This window comes from Haemaphysalis longicornis, unplaced genomic scaffold (assembly GCF_048455015.1).
Source record: "Haemaphysalis longicornis isolate Haplotype H1 unplaced genomic scaffold, Haemaphysalis longicornis Haplotype H1 scaffold_3, whole genome shotgun sequence".
Classification (NCBI taxonomy): domain Eukaryota; kingdom Metazoa; phylum Arthropoda; class Arachnida; order Ixodida; family Ixodidae; genus Haemaphysalis; species Haemaphysalis longicornis.
Window position 1 is genome coordinate 104,871,787 of NW_027526335.1, and position 20,776 is coordinate 104,892,562.

General features: G+C 47.6%; 1 protein-coding gene across 4 annotated transcripts in view; it reads left to right on the forward strand.

The window, feature by feature from the left end:
* Positions 1–20,776, forward strand: part of LOC144174978 (sodium-dependent phosphate transport protein 3-like) — a 79,545-nt gene that overhangs the window by 2,872 nt on the left and 55,897 nt on the right. For 3 of the 4 annotated variants that reach the window (XM_077703983.1, XM_077703981.1, XM_077703984.1), the window contains exons 1-7: positions 2,545–2,785; positions 3,664–3,762; positions 6,302–6,549; positions 6,993–7,142; positions 9,163–9,318; positions 16,496–16,679; positions 19,889–20,031. In XM_077703983.1, the coding sequence (XP_077560109.1) occupies positions 3,720–3,762; positions 6,302–6,549; positions 6,993–7,142; positions 9,163–9,318; positions 16,496–16,679; positions 19,889–20,031 (924 nt within the window). In that variant the 5' untranslated portion in view covers positions 2,545–2,785; positions 3,664–3,719. Of the gene's footprint in view, positions 1–2,544; positions 2,786–3,663; positions 3,763–6,301; positions 6,550–6,992; positions 7,143–9,162; positions 9,319–16,495; positions 16,680–19,888; positions 20,032–20,776 lie in introns of those variants that run through there. The other variant, XM_077703982.1, reaches the window with a different exon arrangement.

Genomic DNA, 20,776 nt, shown 5'->3' on the forward strand with positions numbered 1-20,776 from the left:
TGTTGCGGTATCTTTACATGAAAAGCGTGGACACACAGTGGAGGAAAAGAACCCGAAGCCTCACGACAAAGTATATGAAACCTGGAAGTGCAGGGGAAACGACCAAGGCAGTAAAAAATGAAGTGAAAGAATCGGAGACAACGACGTGGAAAAAAAAAAGGATGGGCACGAAGAAGTCCTTTGATATCTAAAGGATCAGGAAGCAGGAGATCATGAGGAAAAAATTATTCGGTAATACAAGGACTCTGATAATACTAAAGGGAGTGCATTGCTTTTTGAAGCCCAGGCTTGCGGACAAAAACGCTTATCCGCGAGCCGGTACAGGAAAAACTATGCGCAGGCTGCGGCCGGGAGCCATAAACCATGCGACATATTGTAACGGAGTGCAAAAGTATCCGTCCAGACCTTAGTGAGGGAGCCATTCAGCTTCCGGAGGCCCTTGACTTAAAGGTTAGCGGAAAAGTGAATTGAACAGCAGTCGAGGTTAGTAAAAGAAGGTTAAGTTGGTGGGAAAAGACTAGAAAACAATCTGGGAAGGGATGCTAACAAAGAAGTCAGACTAGCACAAAAATTTCGTAAAAGTATTTTCTTTTTCTTTTTATATTATTTATCTATATTTATTTTGTTTGTATTTTTTGGCGAGGCGATTATACAGTGGCGTTGCGACTAAGGCAGCTAGCTGTGCGACGCCACCCCGTTACAAAGGGTAATTCCGCTAAGCAGCATCATCATCATCTATTGCAGTTCCCCCATATTGTGACCATACTGTACTTTTGCCACTTTAACCTTTTCTTTCCTCCATGGCCACTTTCAAACGCAGAATATATAGGCTGGCGCTTCGGAATCTAATGTCATGGCTTTTTTTTTCGAAGGTATCTTGGCGAACCATGGGTTTCTCGGTCGCGCTTTCTCTGAAGCTCATGGGTGTTGCATAGCAGCTATTTTGTATAGTGTATAGCGTTATGGAAATCTGATATGTTAGCATTTAAAATAGCTGTGGTGGGGTATAGACAACGCGCGTCGCCGGAAACTCAGTAGTTTTCGTTTGCTGTGATAAGTGGCGCCCTATAAGTCCAAGAACCAGGGCAACGGATGTGCGCGCCCTACAGACGTACTCCGCGTACGTGCATCCAGTCACCGAATACGCACGCGTGCACACACGCTGGTGCTTCTTCTGCTGCTGCGAGATGGTGTCTGCTGTTTGTTTCCTCCAGTGTAGTTGGACACATGTTCGTGTGTATGTAGAGCAGGAAAATAGGCCCGTGTTCAGTCGCTTTTAATGAGCTCGAGTAGTCTGCAGGGCGCGAACACGCACACACCAAGATAACACGGTAGCTGGGGGCAGCTGGTTTATTATTAAATTCCGAACTTGGCCTGCAGATGAAAATATAACCATAAACGAGGCAGTTTAACCATAAACGAGCTGTGAATTCCCATCTACCGTTTTCTCTGTCCTCCTCTGAGTCCCCCCACTTCCCTCATCCCCATTGGCGGATCCAGAGGGGGGGTCCGGATGTCCTGACCCCTCCCTTAATTTTTGAATTTAAACCTCCAAGAAGACGACCACTCAGGTCGCTGAAAAGGGTGAATTGATGACTTGTTGTGTTCCTTGTTTTTTTGCTTTCCCAAAATTTCAGTGAATAAATAAGGCTCCTCCTCCTCCTGCTCATCATCATCATCATCATCACTGATAGGAGCTGACCCCCCTCTCAGAAAAAGCCTGGATCCGCCCCTGTTCATCACACACACACACACACACACACACACACACACACACACACACACACACACACACACACACACACACACACACACACACACAAACAAACACACACAAACACACACACACACACACACACGCGCACACACGCACACACACGCACACACACACACACACACACACACGCACGCCAAGAGAAAATGATAGCTGGCACAAACTGGTGAGGGAAAAAAATCCACGAATAGCGCAATGTAAAACTCTGACAAAGTTTTCATGGAAAGGTGGCGGCTCGAATTCACTTTCGTTCTAGGAATTAAGCCTTTTTGTCGTAATTTTTTAGCAATATTGTTTGACGCACTGCAGAGTTAGTAAAAGCGCACTTCAGAGTGCCTTATCCTCGAGCCTCCGCTTGCGATGTTATGGCTACCTGAGCCGGCCTATGTATCGTGCTCGGCGCCTGCGCGAGCTGGATAGGGTGGCGTAGTTTCGTTAAACGAACATTTGAGTCCCAGCTACTGATCGGAGTGGCTGCCTCGTTCGTTGCTCACGCAAAGTGAGGCGGTACGTACACCTGTTACAAATATTCACTTCCGAAAATTGTGCGGCTGATGTTCAGATCGTTGTAAAACGTTTCATGGTTGTCGTATTTGTACCATTTGCGCATAGCATGCTAGAATTGTACTAGAATTTTCTAGTATAATATAGTTTACGGTTGCGTAAAGCTCTTCATCTTAGTGCGAGCCCAGCGACAACCGTGCACGGAGAAGCAGTTTCGGTTTCGGTTTCGCTACTCGGTGGCGATGGCGATAGAGCGGCAGCACTAGCGCACTCCGCCCGGTCGCTCCAGTGCCGTGGTGCCGTCCCGCAAGCAGTGCGGTCACATGCCTGCGGACTTCGGCAGCAGTTCGTCTGCATATTTAGCGCTTCCCCTATGGCGTGTCGCATTTCTCACTGCTCACCACTGCGACGGCCCAACAGCGCGCGCGATTCCTTCCCCGACGAGCAGTTCGCCGCACACGTGCACTGAATTCGGACCGCCGCCGACCGAGGACAGCTGGCAAGGGGGTGAGTGAGTGTGCGGGGGTCGCATAACAACAATCGCACGTGAGCTTTTTATTTCGTTTCCCGCCGTCCAAGAAGGAGGCTTTTCGTTGAGATAACCCTCAGTCGGGGCGGCCTGGCTGATTGTGATTTGCGGTGTTTCGTCTCTCGAAGTCTTTTCTTCGGCCGCTGCATCGGTGCGGGAGGCGTGGGCATTGCTCCTAGGGTTCTGTTTTGTTTTTGTTTTTGCCGGCGAACGTGCGATGGCAGTTGTTCGAGCCTTCCAGGCGCTTGGAGCGGATGGAGGCACGATTGCCGATATTGCCACAACCGGCAATCGAATAAACGCACGGCCCTGTCTCCTTCGATGTTGCGCGGCGGGCTGACTCAGCGCTTACCCTGTCGCTCAACAGCGTTGCGACAAACGTATCTTGCCGCTTTTCTTTTTTGACCTTGCGAAGTACTTAAAAAAAAAAAAAAACACGAGAAGTCGGTTCTTGAATAGATAGCCAGCGCGGGTGTGTTTCCGTAAAGCAACCGCCGGAGCGCGCCGTAGCTCGTCGGGTTTCATGCAACACTTGAAGTTGAAACTCGTGTGCTGGAGCCGTGCAGCGGCTGTCGCGCGCTCGTGCTGCCAGATTAGCCGCAACACATGTAGTACAGCTGATGTGCGCGGTTACGTCATTCCGGACCCTGAACCTGCATCGCGCACCCAGCTCCGTGCGCCTTCTTTCTTTTTGTTTATTTTTTTATATCTGCGAATGGCTCAAGATAGCTCGGAGCGTCGTCTAGCTACCGCGCAAGGAAAAAGCGAGGCGGCGACAAGAGGGAAAAAAATAAGTCGTTCTGTCGCATCCTGGGACGAGTTTCTTCTGAACAGGTTGATCGAACCTGCTTTGCAGTTGTCTCACGGGCTTGCTGCCGCATGCTGGCCTGAGTGCTGGTGCGCGCGGGATTTATGACAGACCGAAAGGGACCGTCGAACAACATGCTGCCAAAATGTGAGTTATTTCAACATGCAAGCTTCTGTACTGCTGTGCTTCTTAGGTCCGTACAGGAGCATTCTTTTAAAGTGCGTTACGTCCAATATCTCTTGGGTTTATCGTTGTCGATAATATAATTCCTCTACACTGGTCATAACCAGCTAGGATGCATCCTTGGTTTAACTATGCCTGTTGTATGGCGTTGCAGTCAAAAACAAAGAAAAATTGCTATATAGTCTGGGCTAAAAGTTAATTTGTGTGATCTGACTAATTACACCAAATGCGCAAAGTATAAAAGGAAGGAGCTGAATTCGCAGTCATTTTGAATGAATATGGCTTATGTACACAACCTGAATTTTAAAATGTGCAAGTTAAGTCTCATTTGATGTGTATTTGTGAGCAAATGTTGGCTGCTAGTGATGCTAGCCCAAAAACAAGCTGTATTATGCTAGAATCATAGTTTGTTCCAGAATACATGCTGCTATAAAAATGGCCCGCTGGAGTCCTATATAGTAACAACTATAGGCTCACTTGTGTTGTTGAATTTTAATTGCAGCTGGTTTGAGTAGTAAATGTTCCCAGTTGCTGACGGACTTCCTCTAGGCATTCAGAACCACCTGCAACTTGTTTCAGCCTGTTTTTTTTTTATTGCTACCAGCAGCAGATGTCTTATCTTCCATTTGAGATTGTACAGCTAGCCTCGATTGTCCTGCAAAAAAAAAAAGAAGAGGTGTACAAGGGAACGCGATGGGGTTGTAAACATTGATAACCTTGTGAGATTAAACTCTGGGATGTGTACACTGCTTTCCGAGTTCTTTTTTTCTTTCCGGGTTGATTTGCATGAGTATATTCTTTTCCGACCATCTTGGCTAGGTGACAGACTCGGAAGTTCATGGAATTAATTGGGAGGACAGATTTATATGCAGTGCATGAACGAGGAAAGTTTTGGTTGAGCATTGCATAGGTGGAAATAAAGGTGTAAAAATTGGCCGTGTATCTGCTCCTTTTTCGTTGCAAATGGCGACGAAAGGCGGTAGTATTTCGTCGACATTTGTGAAGTAAATGCCTCCCTTCGCTTTCCCGCTCACCTCTTATGCTGTTCCTCTCCTGTCGCACTCTTCCAAAGATAAACATGTTGGACGTTTGCTCAAGTCAATTAAATTTAAATTTACCGCGTTCTACTGCTCCAGGCCGGGTGCCTTTGCGCCAGTGCTGCCATACGGCGGAGACGTGTGTGAAATCGAGGCAGCCTACGTAAACGTTTTTAGAACCACATTTCCTTACTTCACGTGCATTCCAAGTGGAACGCGGAACCTATCTAGTGGAACCTTTCGTAACTGTTGCTGTTTGATTTCTTAAAATGCCGCCAGAAGTTATAGTGGCACGGGCGACTGCAGGCAACGGAGTAATTTTTTTTTCTTCAGTGGACATAGTATTTCATTTGCTTTTGCAAAAAACAAGCATTCATAAAGGAACACTGCAAATATCTCTTGTGTATTGATTTTCTGCCTCGTATTTGCCTAATGTTTTGTTCTTGTTTAGCAATGTTGACAAGTATGAACATTGCCACCAGACTTAGACGTTTAGATTTGGTTGTGGGCATATAAGACTATTGCGCAGCATCTGTTTCGCTCTGGCCGGCTGACTGAATCGTGTGGCAGACGGACATACAAACAGACAGACCAAAATTTTCCCATTCAAGTAGCCCAAGAAAGACTGTTGTGTTTGAAAACTGACATAGTGTCAGACTACCCTGCAGCCCGTGTGTACGAGATTTCGGCGCACGTTAAAGATCCCCAGGTGGTCGAAATTAATCCGGAGCCCTCCACTACGGCGCGCCTCATCGCCTGCGTTGCGTCGGCGCGTTAAACCCTACAATCAGATCAGACTACCCTGCAAACTACCGTAATGTCCTTGCGATAATTCAGGAGGTGGTTTTGAAGGGTATGTAGAGCATTGTCTCTAGATTTACAAATGAGCAGAGGCTGGAGACTTGCTGGAACATTTAAATTGATGATTACGAGAGCTGAGCAATACAGTATAGCCTGAAACAAGAATTTGACATATCCACTCTTGTGTTTTGACAAGAATTTGACATATGCAAGCAGATTAAACAATCTGCAAACAAACATTGTGCGCTCTGTAGGACGCCACGTAAGTCAAAGGCTGCCTGCGAGTTGCTTGTTGTGGGCAGCCATTACCAATCTTTACCTTTCATCTTCCCTGATGCTAAACCCAGTACAGTGGCTCAGAAGTTGTGCTACGAAGCGCAAATGTACGGGTTTAACTGCCATTTGAAGCGGTTTCTTTTTGTTGTAGCACTTCAATCCCATGTGGAAGAGATTTCATCATGTGCCAAAGAATCTGCTGCTGATAAGCTTCATGCATCATGGTTGTGAAAGGGACCGTTCATTTGTTCTGCCTTTGTATGTGTGTGTGGGCAGAGTTTTCTCTACAGGCTGTGTGCCTATTTGAAGGAGTTTCAAAACGTGTAGCGGTCTTTCGCATCGCCTTTGCATATCTGTCGTCATGTGTGCAACCCGAGTTTCCTCAATAGGTTACGTGCCTGGACGCTACCTCCTTCTGGCCCTGCTGTTTCTTGGCAACACGATCCTGTCAACACACAAATTCGACCTGGGCATCGCGATTCTTGCCATGACCGGCAAGTCGACTGCCGTGGGCAACACCACTGATTTCATGTCGGTCGATGACTGGATGAAAGTGGAGAGTAACGACTCGGTCACCGCTGCGTTTCTCAACATGTCGGAGGCTGTCTCAACGAGCGGTGGTCCTCGTGAACCTCAGGCAAGAGAAGTAGTGCCTGCCGCTCACTCGTATATGTAGGTGTAGTGTGAAACACATTACCCACGCATTCTAGATTGTATTCTTTTGAGTAAATTCAGGGTCGGTTGTGCTTCTGAATGAGTTGGTAGGAACTTAGGATATGTTGATGGGAGGCATGTGAGTTCGTGTGCATACAAATGCCATTGTCGTGCCTCCTGAATTCACTCGTAATGTCGTTGCACCTTATATTGGCTCAACTGCTGTTGGCGAGGTCGCGGGGATGCCTGTACAAACGTACCTGTTTTGGCTCACAGCCGGGCAGATGTCATATTTCGTAGTGAGGGAAAGCAATTGTCGAGTTTTGTATTGATGCCTTTAAGCACACTGTGTGTATCCTTATTGAAGGCGCAGAAGTGGCTCAAGAAATGAAACTTTTGCTGCGACCACATAAACTTTCCTTGCAGGATGTTGCCCCCTTGACGACAACAACAGCGTCCACGGTGCCCGTACACGATGCGAGTGATGAGAACACTGCGGCACCAGTGTTTTCGTGGTCAGACTCGGTGCAGGGAGTCATACTGGGCGGCTACTTCTACGGAGTGATCATGCCTCAAGTGAGTCCTTTCGCAACATTTGGGAAGGGGGGTGGTGGAGCAGCTATTTCACTGGTTGATTGGAGCTTTGGAAGAAAATGTGATACAGCGCCAGGGTCACCGCTGAGGGAAGCTCATTCATCCTCTGTCAAGAAACCATCCACAAATATGGCAGCTTTATGGTGAATTATCGATTTTTGCAGTAACTCGCGTGATTTGTTTTTAAAGGGAGTTGAATTGATGAGCTGGGCTGTAGTGTCATGCAATTTTAGGAATGCTGCTAGCATACTTCTTTGGCAAAAAGAAGGAAAAAAATTTATTTCTGGGGGCTCCGACCACGAGCCATCATGTATGGAGATCATGCTGGCAGTTGTTTCAGTAGGGGTTGGTACTTTTTGTGGACAGATAACTTAAGGAGAATGGAGAGATGAGCTAGTTGGTGAAGATCCATGAGCGCAACTTAAGTCCAAACTGACACAGGGACAAGAAAGGGAAACGAGACCTGCGCTTACCATCAACTGAAAGTTATAAAGTGACCTACTAAAACTTTCAGTTGATGGTAAGCGCTGGTCTCGTTTCTCTTTCTCGTCACTGTTTCAGTTTGTGCTTAAGTCCAATTCACAGATAACTTAAGTGTCTTATTTGCTCAATTCTAAGCATCCCCCTATTTTGAAGAGCTGTTAGTGCAACTAAGTGCAACCAGGAGCAGTCAGAAGCATTATACTGCATGCTTTCAGGTGCCCTGGGAGAATGGAATAATGCATTGAGTGGGAAGTTCGGGTTATGTTGAGGGTGCTGTGAAGTGAAGGCGTCAGATTTGTCAATTAACGGGGCCTGTTGAGTAAAATGATTAAACGCCTATTCACCCACTATTTGAGGAGGTTGTACTACATGCGTAAAAAGTTTGCGTGCTATCTTTAGGGAACCAAATGTGAGAGAGAGTTGATGTTGGCAGTGAACTGGGAGTGCATTATTGTGTTGTGAGTGGGCAGTTGAGTTTAAGGTGTGTGGGTTTATTATGGGCCTTGGGGAAAATAATAATGCAAGTTCTGAAAGGCATTATGCGCATGCTTTCTGCTGTCGTAAAGAAACTTAAGGCTGCAGAGCTTTTTTGTTCAACATCAATAAGGGAGATGTCAGGGAAGAGTTTCAAAGTTTGGGTTGACAAAACATTAGGGGGAGTCACCAAATGCATCTCTTGCCCTATTCGGAAATGTTATACGATAGGGGTACAATGTTTGCCCCCTGTCCCAAAGGAACTAAGTGTGGTGCACATTTCAAATTTGGAGGGAAAATGGGGCATATTATCCCTTATGTGTGGTAAAAGTATGAAAGGGGGGACTTACACTTGGAAAAGTTGTATCTGTTACCTGAAAACTGGAAGGTGCAAGTTGAAGCACCAGCTTCGCTGCGGATTCTGAATGTGCCAGTTCTTGTCAGCTTCGCTGGAAGTTGTCTTTTTACACACGTGTTTTACAGTTGTTATTTAACAATTCTTTATACATTGTTAATAATAAATTTCAAGTGCTTGATGTCGGCTGATTTGTTATTATCTGAGTCAGTGCAGCCCATAGGAGATAGGAAGCTTACGAGAGGCCCCTGTGGCCACTGCCTCATTTGGAGAAGTGGGGAGGAAGTCACCTGGTTTTTTTCACACTTATCGGAGGTCAGTGACAATCGCGTCTGCCAATGGTCGACAGGTGGAGACGAAGCAGATGACAGGGGAGCGAGCGAAGGCTGCGTGCAAAATACAAGCAAGAAAGGGCGACCTCTGAAAATGTCAGAGTGGCTTCAGTGGAGGTGACATCAGGGCCTCTCCGAATATTTTCTTTCCTCTAGGGTGCGGTCTAGCAGTGTGAGGTTCTTTATTTATGAAGATTTTAACGTTTTTCCACGCAGCCGAATGCACAGGGACTGTGCAAATATATTTTTCCTCTCTCTGTGACACAACTTGTGGGGTGAGGATTACGTGCAGGGGCAGGTTACATGTGGAAAAATGCGGTACGTCCTTGCATGGCCTGTCCTCCCCACACACTTGCAGGTCTTGGGTGGCCGGCTGGCCGAGCGGTTCAGTGCCAAGTGGACCCTGCTGGCAGGGCTGTTGGCTTCGTCCAGCCTTACTTCGGCCACACCCTGGGTGGCCAGGCTGGGCGTGGTGCCTCTTGTCGTCCACCGCATTGTGCTGGGCTTCATACATGTGAGTGGGACCTCACCATTTGGAAGTGCTGACTTTTAGCGTCCCGCCATTTCGGTTTTATGTGACTAGTAACATTTTACCTGACAAATGCTTTTTCTAAAAAGTTGAGTTCCCAAGAAAGTGACCTTTTACTTTTAACTTCACTGTGTCATCGTTTTAGAAAGGGGATCTAATTTTGCCATCACTGTGACCTCCTTTTAGAAAGTGACCTTTACTGTGACCTCCTTTACAAAAGTGACGTCCTTCAACCTTCAACAAGACCTCCTTTTAGAAAAGTGACTTTCACTGTGATGTACTCTAGAAAAGCGACCTTTTACGATCACTGTCACCTCCTGTTAGAAAAGTGACACCCGTGACCTACTCTAAAAAAGTTACCTCTTTCTACCTTCACCATGACGTCCTTGTAAAAAAAGTGACCATTGTGACCTTTTTTTAGAAAAGTGACCTTCCCTGTGACCTACTCTAGAAAAATGACCTCTTTATACCTTCACCATCACTGCCTTTTAAGAAAGTGACAATTGTGACCGCCGTTAGAAAATTAATTTTTTTAACCTTCATTGTGACCTCCTTTTAAAAAGTTACCTTTACCATGGCCTCTGTTATAAAAGAGACCTCCTTTTACTTTTACCTTCGCAGTGGAATTACCTTCATTATGCCAGAATTGCACACCCAAGTAGTACGTCATGCCATCAGTTTGCCAAATCGGTAGTGTTTGCTTCTAGAACATCGGAGCTTTAAAGGGGCCCTGAAAGGCATTTTGAGCACACTAAATGAACTAGCGCAATCGCTAGATTGGGTCGCCAACGTCACCTGTGCCAAGTATTACTCTTTTACGCGCAGCGGAAAGCTCACACTTTTGTTGCAAAGTTTGTCGCTTTTTTCTCACCCTTTCCTTCGTGTTTTTGGACGCCGCCATCTTCACATGTCTACATCATCGATTCCCAGATGTTCGTCATGACCTAGACATCCTGCTATTGGGCGGCTTTTTCACGCACTTCCGGCAAAGAGATGAGTCGTCTGCTCAGCGTCGGCTCGCCGGCTGATCTGCCAGCGGAGTGCCGGAGTGCTTTGACAGTTTACGACAAACGAAACAAGTGTAAACAAAAGCTTAACCGTTTGTATTGAATGCAACACGGCCATAACACGACGTGGAGTTTATCTTACGTGAGTACGTACCATAAAGAAAGTCCCGTGGCACTTCTTTGGTGCAATCGCAGAGAACGCCCTGAGCCGAATGCCCGGGTTTGACGCGTACATTTTATTCAACTTCAAAACAATCCAGAGATGCGTTTCGAACGAACGCAACGTCACAACATGCGTTGCAAGTCTGAACCGCGATTGACAGACGATGAGTTGCCTCCTCCTGCCCGTCGTAAATACGGCACTCACCTCACACCCGGTTTGCGGGGACGAGCAGCAAGTCACAACTCTGGCGCGCAAGCGAGAAGGCTTTTAGCCAGGCACACTGCACATACCCCATGCGAGGTTGAGTGGTACGTCGTTCGAGAAAGATAATCCAGACCATGGGAAGCACTATCCACCCGCAGAAGTACAATGTCGCATTTCATCGCGAAACGAACGCGTCCACAACACACAGGAGGCGATGCACACACACACACACAGCTTCGGTCGCTGCATTGGCTTCGCTGCAAGCTTCGTTCGGACAATCAGCGATGCTACGACGATACAGAGCTGCGTGAGGACGTCGTGCTAACCACTTCACGTATTTAAAAACACAGGGGCAAATAACTAGGTTCATCGGAAGCAAAAAATCTTTCCTCCATTATAGTGCCTGAAATATACTGGCTAGTGTGCCGATGGCGGGCTCCAGGCGGGGGTCGGGAGCGATGTACGCGGCCGTCTGCCGCTTGGGGCGCTGCCGTGCGGGAGTGCGCGCGTTCATCCGGCCCGAGCAGATCGCGCGGTTACCTCCGAGCTGCGTAGCAGACGGCAGCGGCAGAACTTTCCATTCCCGCTTGCGACAAAAGCGAGCGAAAGCGACGGGAATTCTGTCGCGCAACCAAAACTTGTCCCGACCATTCGACAAAAACGATCGTCGCGCGACAAAGCGACGGAATTCCTGCCGCTCTCACTCGCTTTCGTCGCAAGTGCGAACGGGCCTTTATCCGCAATCTCCGCCCCACATAAAACAAGCTCTTGCTTGACGCCTGAGCATACGGTTGATATCTGACTACGTTACACTGTGCTTGCCAGTGTATTTAAACGATGTCACTAGGTTTGAAACGTACGCGCTCGGCGTGCAGCTTTGTAAACGCAAGCGGTTTCACATACGCACGCTATTTTGCTGCTAATAGAGTTTTAGTACAGCGTTTGTGGCCTTTGCATACGCTAAACACTAAATTTTTGCGTCCCGCTACGTGACACCGCGATGGGAGTTTTAGTAGAGCGTCTCATCAGTTTTGCGTAGCGACACACTAATGCATACGGCGCCATCTGTCAAATGTTTTCCGAAATGTCTCGCCGGCTGATCTGCTAGCGGAGTGCCGCAGTGTTTGGACATTTTACGACTATCCAAACAAGTGCAAACAAACGCTTTCCCGTCAGTGTTGAATGCAACACATGGGTGCAGCTTGTCAGAACACGGGTTCTCGCTGATCGAGTGCAGCGTTGGTTTGCTCTTCGCCTTCACGTTCATCGCCGCTGATAAAGCGATCCGATCCGGCGCGTTTTGTGCACGGGTTCTGTGTCGGTTGAAAATGTCTTTTTTCACATGCCGCCGGTAGTAGGAATTACAACCACCACAAAATAACACCCGGCACCAGCGGGGCCACATCTGAGACCGCGCTTTTTGGATAAACAGTGCGCGGTGCACCAAAGGGAACAAGCGCAGGATTCTCCCCACGTGGCTGCGAGTTCGCCACCGATACCAACTGCAGCCCTGCAGCTACGTACACCGCGAAAGGGCAAGGCCAGGCCGCACACATGCGGCCAGGTCATTTGTTCGCTTTTCCAGCCTGTGTCCATGGTGTCTACAGAGATGAAAAAGCCGAAAGAGCTGGCCCGTAGCAGACGGCAGTCTGTGGGAGCGCAATAGCGGAAGTACGTCACCGCAGAGGAGCGGAGCATCATGGGAGGGGAGGCCAACAGCGAAGAAACAGTTGAAAGGAGGAGGAAATACGGCGCGACGATAATTCGCGGTTTTTGATTTACGATTTCTCAGCTAATACTCATCGCTTTAACAAAATATTTGCAGGAGGAGATTGCTAATACATTGCTTTATTTGGTTACATGTACATCCATGCATCGGCGGAAGGCATTTCAGGACCCCTTTAAGTTTTGTTGCCAGTTTAATTCTTAGGGGATACATGGGTCTTAAAACGATTTTTTTTTTTAATTTTTAATTCTATAAACTGTGTAAAACTTGTCAATCTTGCTGCTTTTTTTCCACTGATATGAAATGTGCCATTATTTTTCGAGTCAGTCAACTACTTCCCCAGATAATTAGAGATAATTAACTATTTTTGGAGGAACAATAGACAAAACAGTGTTGGTCATCAAACAGTAATCTTCGTGTTTTGCAATACTATGAACACTGGTGAATGCATTGTGGAGAGCAGTTTTTCGATTCATCGCTTGGAGCTAATTTTACAGCTTGTTAACTTGCTCGTTAACCCCAAAATTTGTACGAAAATTGTCCGTCGTCTCTTTTATTGCGAAATCTTACTTGTAGCGAGCTTGTTTGGTCTATTTCTATTTCTCAAGGTGACGCAATGTTGCTCCATGGAAGGGCACACTCGCGCGGCCCAGAAAGAATAGTAGCTTGGAGACAAATGCCACGTTGGGTGGTATGTCCAAATCTTTTCTTAGTGATTGGCTTGTCCAGAAAAAACGAAAAGGTTAAATTACAGCAAATATGTTAGAGAAGTAGTGATGCGAAATTTCGAAGCTGCGATAACTGTGCAGCTATTTACAGGTGAAGATATCTCCCTGATAACCTGAAGGGTAGCTGTTTTATCTGCGGTATTTTATGGGGATCGTAATCTTTGCACAAACGAGAAAGCCAGGAACCAAGGCCCGTTTCTACACAAGCACACGTGGTTTCTTTATCGCTGTGTTGAGATAACAGTTCCACTTTGATGAAACTCATTTTTTTCACCGGAAACAAAGCTTCGCACGAATGGCGGCAATTTCGTCTGCTTAGCGCACCAGCTTTGCGTTTGTTTGCCTGATGTTTTTTGCGGTCTGTTATTGCAGAGCTAGTGTTCCCTTTTGTTTGAACAGTAATGCGGTGATGTTGTGTCAGGCTGCTCTTCGAGTTGCCGACGGAAGCAACTGGGAGTGTCATTCCAAGAAGTGCCAGCCGATATCTCCTTGCGTGAGAAGTGGCTGCATGATTATTATTACGAGACGCCTTTTCCAGAACCGCAATCAAGGAGCACTCTGCTCTATGTGTCCTGCACTTTCTTATCACTGACTTGAAGAAGGACTTCAAGAGGCGGTTACGCAAGCCTGGTGTAGGGCCTAGTGTGTTCGGTGAAACGGTGCAGAACCTTACACGAGACGTCGTAAATGACAGCGGCCAGCGTGTCCGCGAGCACGACAATGCCAGCTGTACCCGGCGAGCCAGTTTAGTGCCATCCACATTTCTGAAAACACAACAACGGGAAATGTGTCTGCAAGCATGCCACTGTGTTCGGTGTACTAGTGACATCCCTTCCACAACCTGAAAGCACTCAGTTGCAAGGCACAACGCAAAAGCGTAGACGTACTCCCTCAAGCGCTTCGTTGTCACGCAGACAACTGAACGCACAAATGAAGGGGCAGCCAATTCTCGCATAGACGGCGACAGCAACATTGAAGAAATTCAGTTAGATGACAATCTCATCCAAGTGGAATTGAATCTAACAGCTCCCGGTACATTCAATGCGACACGAACGGAAATGGTGTATGCTAAAGGCCGATTCACACGGTGGACAAAATCACTGATTCGGACTGCGGAATGCATACCATGTGATACTACGTCAGCGATTCATTACCTTCGCGAATGGACCGCGGACGACACGGGCTGACAATTCGAGGCTTCATTTCCATTCGTGATTCTTAGGGTGGTAGTGAATACAGCAAATTACTGCGCTTTGGCATGCTCAAGGCTGGATAGTCTGGCAACCATGCCTCTCTGCTCTGAGGAGCGGGTGTATCGAGGTCGCTGCTACATCTTTGTTTGTTGACATTTTTATGCTCTTGGGTCCTTCTCCTGCGGGACGTATGCTTGTTTCGGCACGGTAGCACTGCGGTATAGGGCTTTCGCGCCAGGGGCATTTGACTTGTCGTCCACAAACACAAAACACTGATCACAGTGTTCGCCAACTGCCTGCCCGGTGGCGATACCAAAATGAGAGGTGAGGCAGGCACGCAACAACTTCTGGAGCTACATCAGAAAGCCAAGAAAGATAGAGCACGTGAAATGACAGCAAAGAATGCAGGAGTTCAAGAAACACAGAACCAGAAAACGTGGGCGCTACATCTTTCTGCATATATCCATTTTCACGCAGCACATATACGTGATTTTACGCGGCTCATTCTTGTGGCTAACGCTATGGCAATCGCTGCGCTTCGTTGCTTTCTGTCGGTGTACATCTTTGCCGGTACTCTCAACCATTCAAACCTGTTGCGCTTTTAGCCGCCTGCAGACTGTCCACGTGTCGAGAATCACGTCGTCTGCTCGTTTTATCCTTCGTGAGAATGCTTCCTTGAGCCGGACAGTCTATTGATGTCACGCGACGTCACCAGTCGTCCGGCTGCGGAAATGTCCATCGTGTGAATCCCCCTTAAACATTCGCTCAAGACACAGACACAATTAAAGTTCTAGCCCATCGGCGTACTTTGTCCACCGCAAGCGATGACACGTGAGAGAGCGGGCACTGAAAGCAATACATGAGGTTGAGTAGGACAGTAGGCTTAAAATAAGCCGCGCGCATTCGTGCATTTATAGCAGTAATGTTCGACGCCGAGAAGGTAAACGAAACGTCTACGATAGCATAAAGACTCGTAGGGGCTCTGGCCAAGATAGGCTAATCAAGCTGTCTTCAGTTTGCCTTGAGATGACCAGCGCGGGGCCTGCATTGGCGCCGCTGCACCTTCGGGTGCCTCAGACTTTTCACCGGCCGCCGGCGGACAATGCGGAGGCCAGCTGCTCCTGGCTACGCCATTGGCCAACGGTTCTAGATCTAGTAATGTTGCCATTGGCTGCGCCGCTGGCGTCACGTGACCAAGCGGTACAAAGGTTAGTGCTCTCACAACAACACGCGGCAGGGAGCTCTTTATGTGAAAAAAGGCGACGTTCCAGGCATTACTTTTAGGAGGCGTTGGCTAAAAGGGAGGGCCGCAGCTTTGGTGGTGGTTTTAAATCGTTCTGAGCACCCAGGTCTTGCCGTCACGGGGTCACTTTTATGGCACAATTTTTGATCATATATTATTGCCTCTTTTCTTGTGTGCCTAACTTTTATTTTGCCAGGTGTTCTGTTGTTAGCTGGAGCTGCGTGCACTGTTTCATAGCTACTGCCAGAACCACGTTGCCGTGCGGGCGCACCTGACCAAAACAGTGATGTCGCTGAAGTGCCTGAATGTAACAGTCGCCTTGGCAACTCTAATGCTAGCGTCGTTGAAAGCAAAAATGTCATGACTACAAGAGGCTCCACATAGCTGTTCGTGCTGCAATCGGACATACCCTACATTGTGCCATTGTGCGATTACTGGGCCGTCGAACACAGACAGCGGCAAACAAAATGCAACACCAAAGTTTTGTGTCAGTACTCCTCCAGTGCAAAAATATACCAACATAGCAAAAATTATTCATACTTCATATCGTTAGTAATGAACAAAAAAAGTAGCACATGGAACTTAGTCAATATTTGTTTTTGAGGCTTGTGCTTGAAGTGAACAATGCTTTTCTCCATTTTTCTAACTTTAAGGCCCCTTTTGAAATGCGTAAAATGCATGCATGCCCTCCACTTTACAAGCGCTTGTGGCACCTTGCAGAATATTGAGAAGCAATTCCTAGTATTTTAAACGCAGGCGATGGAAACCTCTTTGTTGCTTTTGCTTTGCATGAATATTGCCGCCCATGTCTTCCAATGGACCAGTCTATTACGTGCAGTTGGTAGAATGGTTGTCAGGTTATAGATCGCTGTTTGCAATCTCTCCGCGTCCATCACAGGGCCTGAGCATGCCGTCATCGGTAGCCCTGGTGGCCCGGTGGGCTCCGAGGGGGGAGCGTTCCACCTTTGTGGCCATCGTGTTCTGTGGGCGCTACATGGGCATCGTGGTGGCCACCCTGCTGTTCGGCCACCTGTCGACAGTGTCGGTGGTGGGTGGCTGGCCCTTCGCCTTCTACATGTCCGGTGAGAGGCTGCTCCACAAAATGTCACATCGGTGGCTTAATGTGCTGACCCTACACCTTGGTAGCTAGGAGCTGCAGTGTTGTGGATGGCTATGGGTCAGCTTAGGCCAGTTAATCTCAAACAGGAGCCAGCAAAGCAATCGGGAGGGTGGCACAAGCTCCTCACTGTAGATGTAAATCGCCATCACCTTGTGAAATTTTCTTTCTGAGCAACCCATAAGGCCACAGCCAGCTTTGTCCTCATTTGAGTCCTCATTTGCATTTTGCTTGTTTAGATTTTTTCAGTTGTTTCCAGTGGCCGGCACTGCATTTGATCTTCACTTTTCGTCGACTGTTTCTGGGTTCTGCAAGCTTGCTCAATCTGCCTCCGCCGTTGTCGCATTGTTTTTAAATTCTTTGCACATCATCTCTCCTTGTTGACCATGAGGGCTTGCACACGAGCTGCTGTGCATGTGACTGCGTGGTTAAATGAAGAAGTTTTGTTTTCTACCGTACCATCATATTCACACTGCTACACATGATAGTTTATTGTTGCAGCAGCGGCTGTTGAAGAAGCTTGCTTTCCTGGTGCTCGCTTTGCTGGCAGACAGACAAATTTAACAAACGACAACAACAACAACAACAACAACAACAACAAAAAGAACAGATCCATCTCTGGTATTTGCTTTGCACAGCCACAGCAGCCTTTGAAACAAGGATGGGAAAAGGGGGTCATATGCATCATATTTACAGATAAGAAGCGAGCAATGTTGTCTAAGGAAAAAAGTCTTGTGGCTGGCATTATAGCTTAGATAAAAAAAAAAAAAAAAAAAAGTTGGGCAGCAGGATATTCAATGCATAGAGTACACAAGTCAGCAGTATTGGTAACAAATAGGATATAAAGGAATGTGAAGTAGATGGACATGAAGAGATGGAAAAGAGGAGCACTTGTGATAAAAAAAAATGCATTGAGTTTTTGTGGGTGGTAGGGGGGGAGCATGCCCGAAGTCAGTGTGGAAAGTTTCTTTACTCTGCAGTGGAAGATGATAGGCTTGCTTTTGTGCACCTTGCCACGTACACCAGGATGACAGTTAGATGAAGGACATTTATTTAGGGTGAATTGGTGCCCAACAAGACTAAAGACACCAGCATGGTGGCGTTTGCATTATGAAGCCCTGCTTTTAAAGGGACACTGAAGTGATATGTAAACATTGCGGGATTACTTGCGCAAATTGTAGTCCGGAGTCCCCAGGCCATGTTACAACCACTGTGGGCACGTTTACGCGATTTTATTTGGTAGAAAAATTTATTCGAAAATGCTGTCCTCCTCTCTTTACGCTCGCCCATTTTCTGTGGCGTTTTCGTGTGACGTCGCGAGGAGCCGAGCTCGCAATTGGCTGCGCTACTGCACGGCTCCCCGGCCTTCAGACAGAGTCAGTCGGCCCAGCGTTTCGTCCGCCGGCCGCCGACGGGTTGTCACAATTCGTTCGCTCAGCTGAAACGAAGCCAGGACACGTTTGTGAATGGAAAAATGGGCCTTTCTTTACTTGGTTAGTTTGTACACTGTATCTAGCTCCAAGTCGAGGTCGCTTCACACAAGCGCTGCACAAGCACACATGCGACGCTTCGCTGACTGGTACGCGAGTAGGAAAATATAAGGCCTCTTGAAGGCGGGAGAAGAGTCAGCGAAGTCAATATAGGTACTAAGGAAATAAAATCAACAGATATTTTTACCGTACAGCATAAAAATAGGGTGCGGGAAGCACTTTTTTGCGCTGGGCGAACAAGCACAGCGGTCAGCAGCACAACTACGCATCTGCGAACGCTTTTCCGTCTACGAAATGCAATTGCTAGATTTGAGCTATTGTGGAAACTCGGGGGACGCTTACTGCACGAGCGCAATACAGCGAATAGTCACCTAAGCTGCTTGAAATGCCAAAAATAAATAAAAGTGTAAACTTGTTGTACAATATATACCTTATATTACCAAGTTCGGGGGAGCCCGTCCCGTGGCCGAGTGGTCTGGGGCGCTAGGAATGTTGGAGCAAATGTTTTGCAACTCACGAGTTCGAGTCCCCACGGGTACGGGCTTTTTTTTTTTTTTTTTTTTTTTTAAGTTAACTTTTCCGTTTTCTGCCGATGTTTTCTACATTGAGTTCACCTTTTCTTGGGCCGCAACGTTCATGGCTCCACAAACTAGTTCACAGAACGCGCGCAGGCTGGCACTGGCGCGCTAGCGAGTTCTCGTTGGCGTGCTGTTGCCATAAGCACCGACTGCTTGCGGGCAGTGGGCACAGGCCAGAATGAACAGACCCTTGGCTTGGTGCGAACACGCTTTTTACGGTACAGGCATGAGTGAGGCAAGCTCCAAATATGGGGGAAAAGCGCATGACATTTGGGCGTCTGCGGGTACGCGGAGGGCGTCCATGCACTGCGTAGGCCTCGGCTAGTGAATGTTACGATTCCAAGCTGTCCTGGGAGGCTTATCTTTATGCATTTTTACAGCTGACAACATGGCAGAAGCACGGTACGATGATTACTGAGTTATTGAGAATGCCCATCCAACAACGCCACCGGTTGTGTTTTACAGAACCGAAACCGAAACCGAAACTTGTTTGGTTGCTTACCTTGGGCATCGTCCAATCACGGTGCCCGCTCCTCCCAACGTCACAGCTTTAGTTGGTGCGGCCGCCGCAAACCGCGCATGGTAGTTTTTCTTCTTTCGCGCTTTGTAAAATAATTACCGATTTGTCAACCGGATAAACAATGAAAAGTGTGCTAATTTGAGCCAGTCTACGCAGTGAAAGCAAAAACGGGAGCTTGACAAATTCACTTCAGTATCCCTTTAACTACCCCCCATGTGATGTTCCCCTCATACTTTCTCTTGAGTTGTCCCATGGAGCCTTAGAGCACTTGCATGGCCCTTTTTGCAAGGCTAGGCGGGCATGTGCCGACACGACTGACATTTCAGTTGGGAGTGCACGTGTCAATATTTTGGCGAAAAACAGTGCCTAGGTGAGGAAAAAGAAAGGAAATCACAAACACAGGCACTCGTGTTCATGATCTCCTTTCTTTGTCCTTGCCTAGGCACGGTTTTTTGTCAAAATATGCAAAAGAACTGACTAGCCCAAGTTCAGACCTTGGCCAGGTGCTGCTCATCCTGAAATAATAGGGGTTCCCATGCCTGTGCACTTTTCCCCCCACATGGATGCCATCCACCCTGTCCGACAGGGTTGCTGGGCTTCGTATGGCTGGTGCTGTGGTACTTCCTGGCGTTCGATGACCCCGCCCGTGACCCCAAGGTGACCCCGTCAGAGCTACGCAAGATCCGAGCATCCAGCAGTGGGAATTCATCTCACAAGGCAGATGCAGTGGTAAGGGAGGCTGTCCCTCTGGTTTCAGAGCTTTAAAGAAAAAAGGGGCTCAGTGCTGTGGTAGGTCTTTCACACTGGCCAGTTTTTTGGGAGCGAGCTGCCCTAGGGGCTGGGGCTGTTTGCTTCTCCTGTCGTCATAATCGTTGGCTCATGTAGTCACAGTACTAAAACACTGGGAAACTTGTGTGTGCCTCACACTAGAACATAACGCGTGGTAAAAAAACACTGAGACACTTGTTTACACCTCCCGCTAGAATGCTTCGTAATGCCTACTAAAAAGACACTGGGACACTCGTTCATGCCTTGCGCTATAACGCTTCGTGCTCCAAAGACACCAGACTTTTACAACGAAGCTGTGTACCGCTACCCACAAACGGTTTCATCTCTGTTGGCAAAAAAGCCAAGGTGCCAAGAATACACTTGTTTGCTGCATGCTTCACCCCTCCCCAAGTTTCACGTTAGTGGAGATAGCCAGTGATTTTTTTGTTGTGAAGTTAATAGGTTGGGGCAGACACTTGAAGGTGGATATGTTTGACATAATTTTGTGGGCTCAAACACTACACAAGAGGACAAAGCAGCTTGTGGGGTAGCCAGTGTTTCGTAATTTTCTTAAAGCTTTGTGCTTCTATATTTCCTAATGCACAAACACTGACAATTCGGGACAAGAATACAGAAGCTCTAAGCAAGCTCTCCTCAATTAACCCTTTGAGGGTCACAGCCGTACATGTACGGCATCGGCAAACAC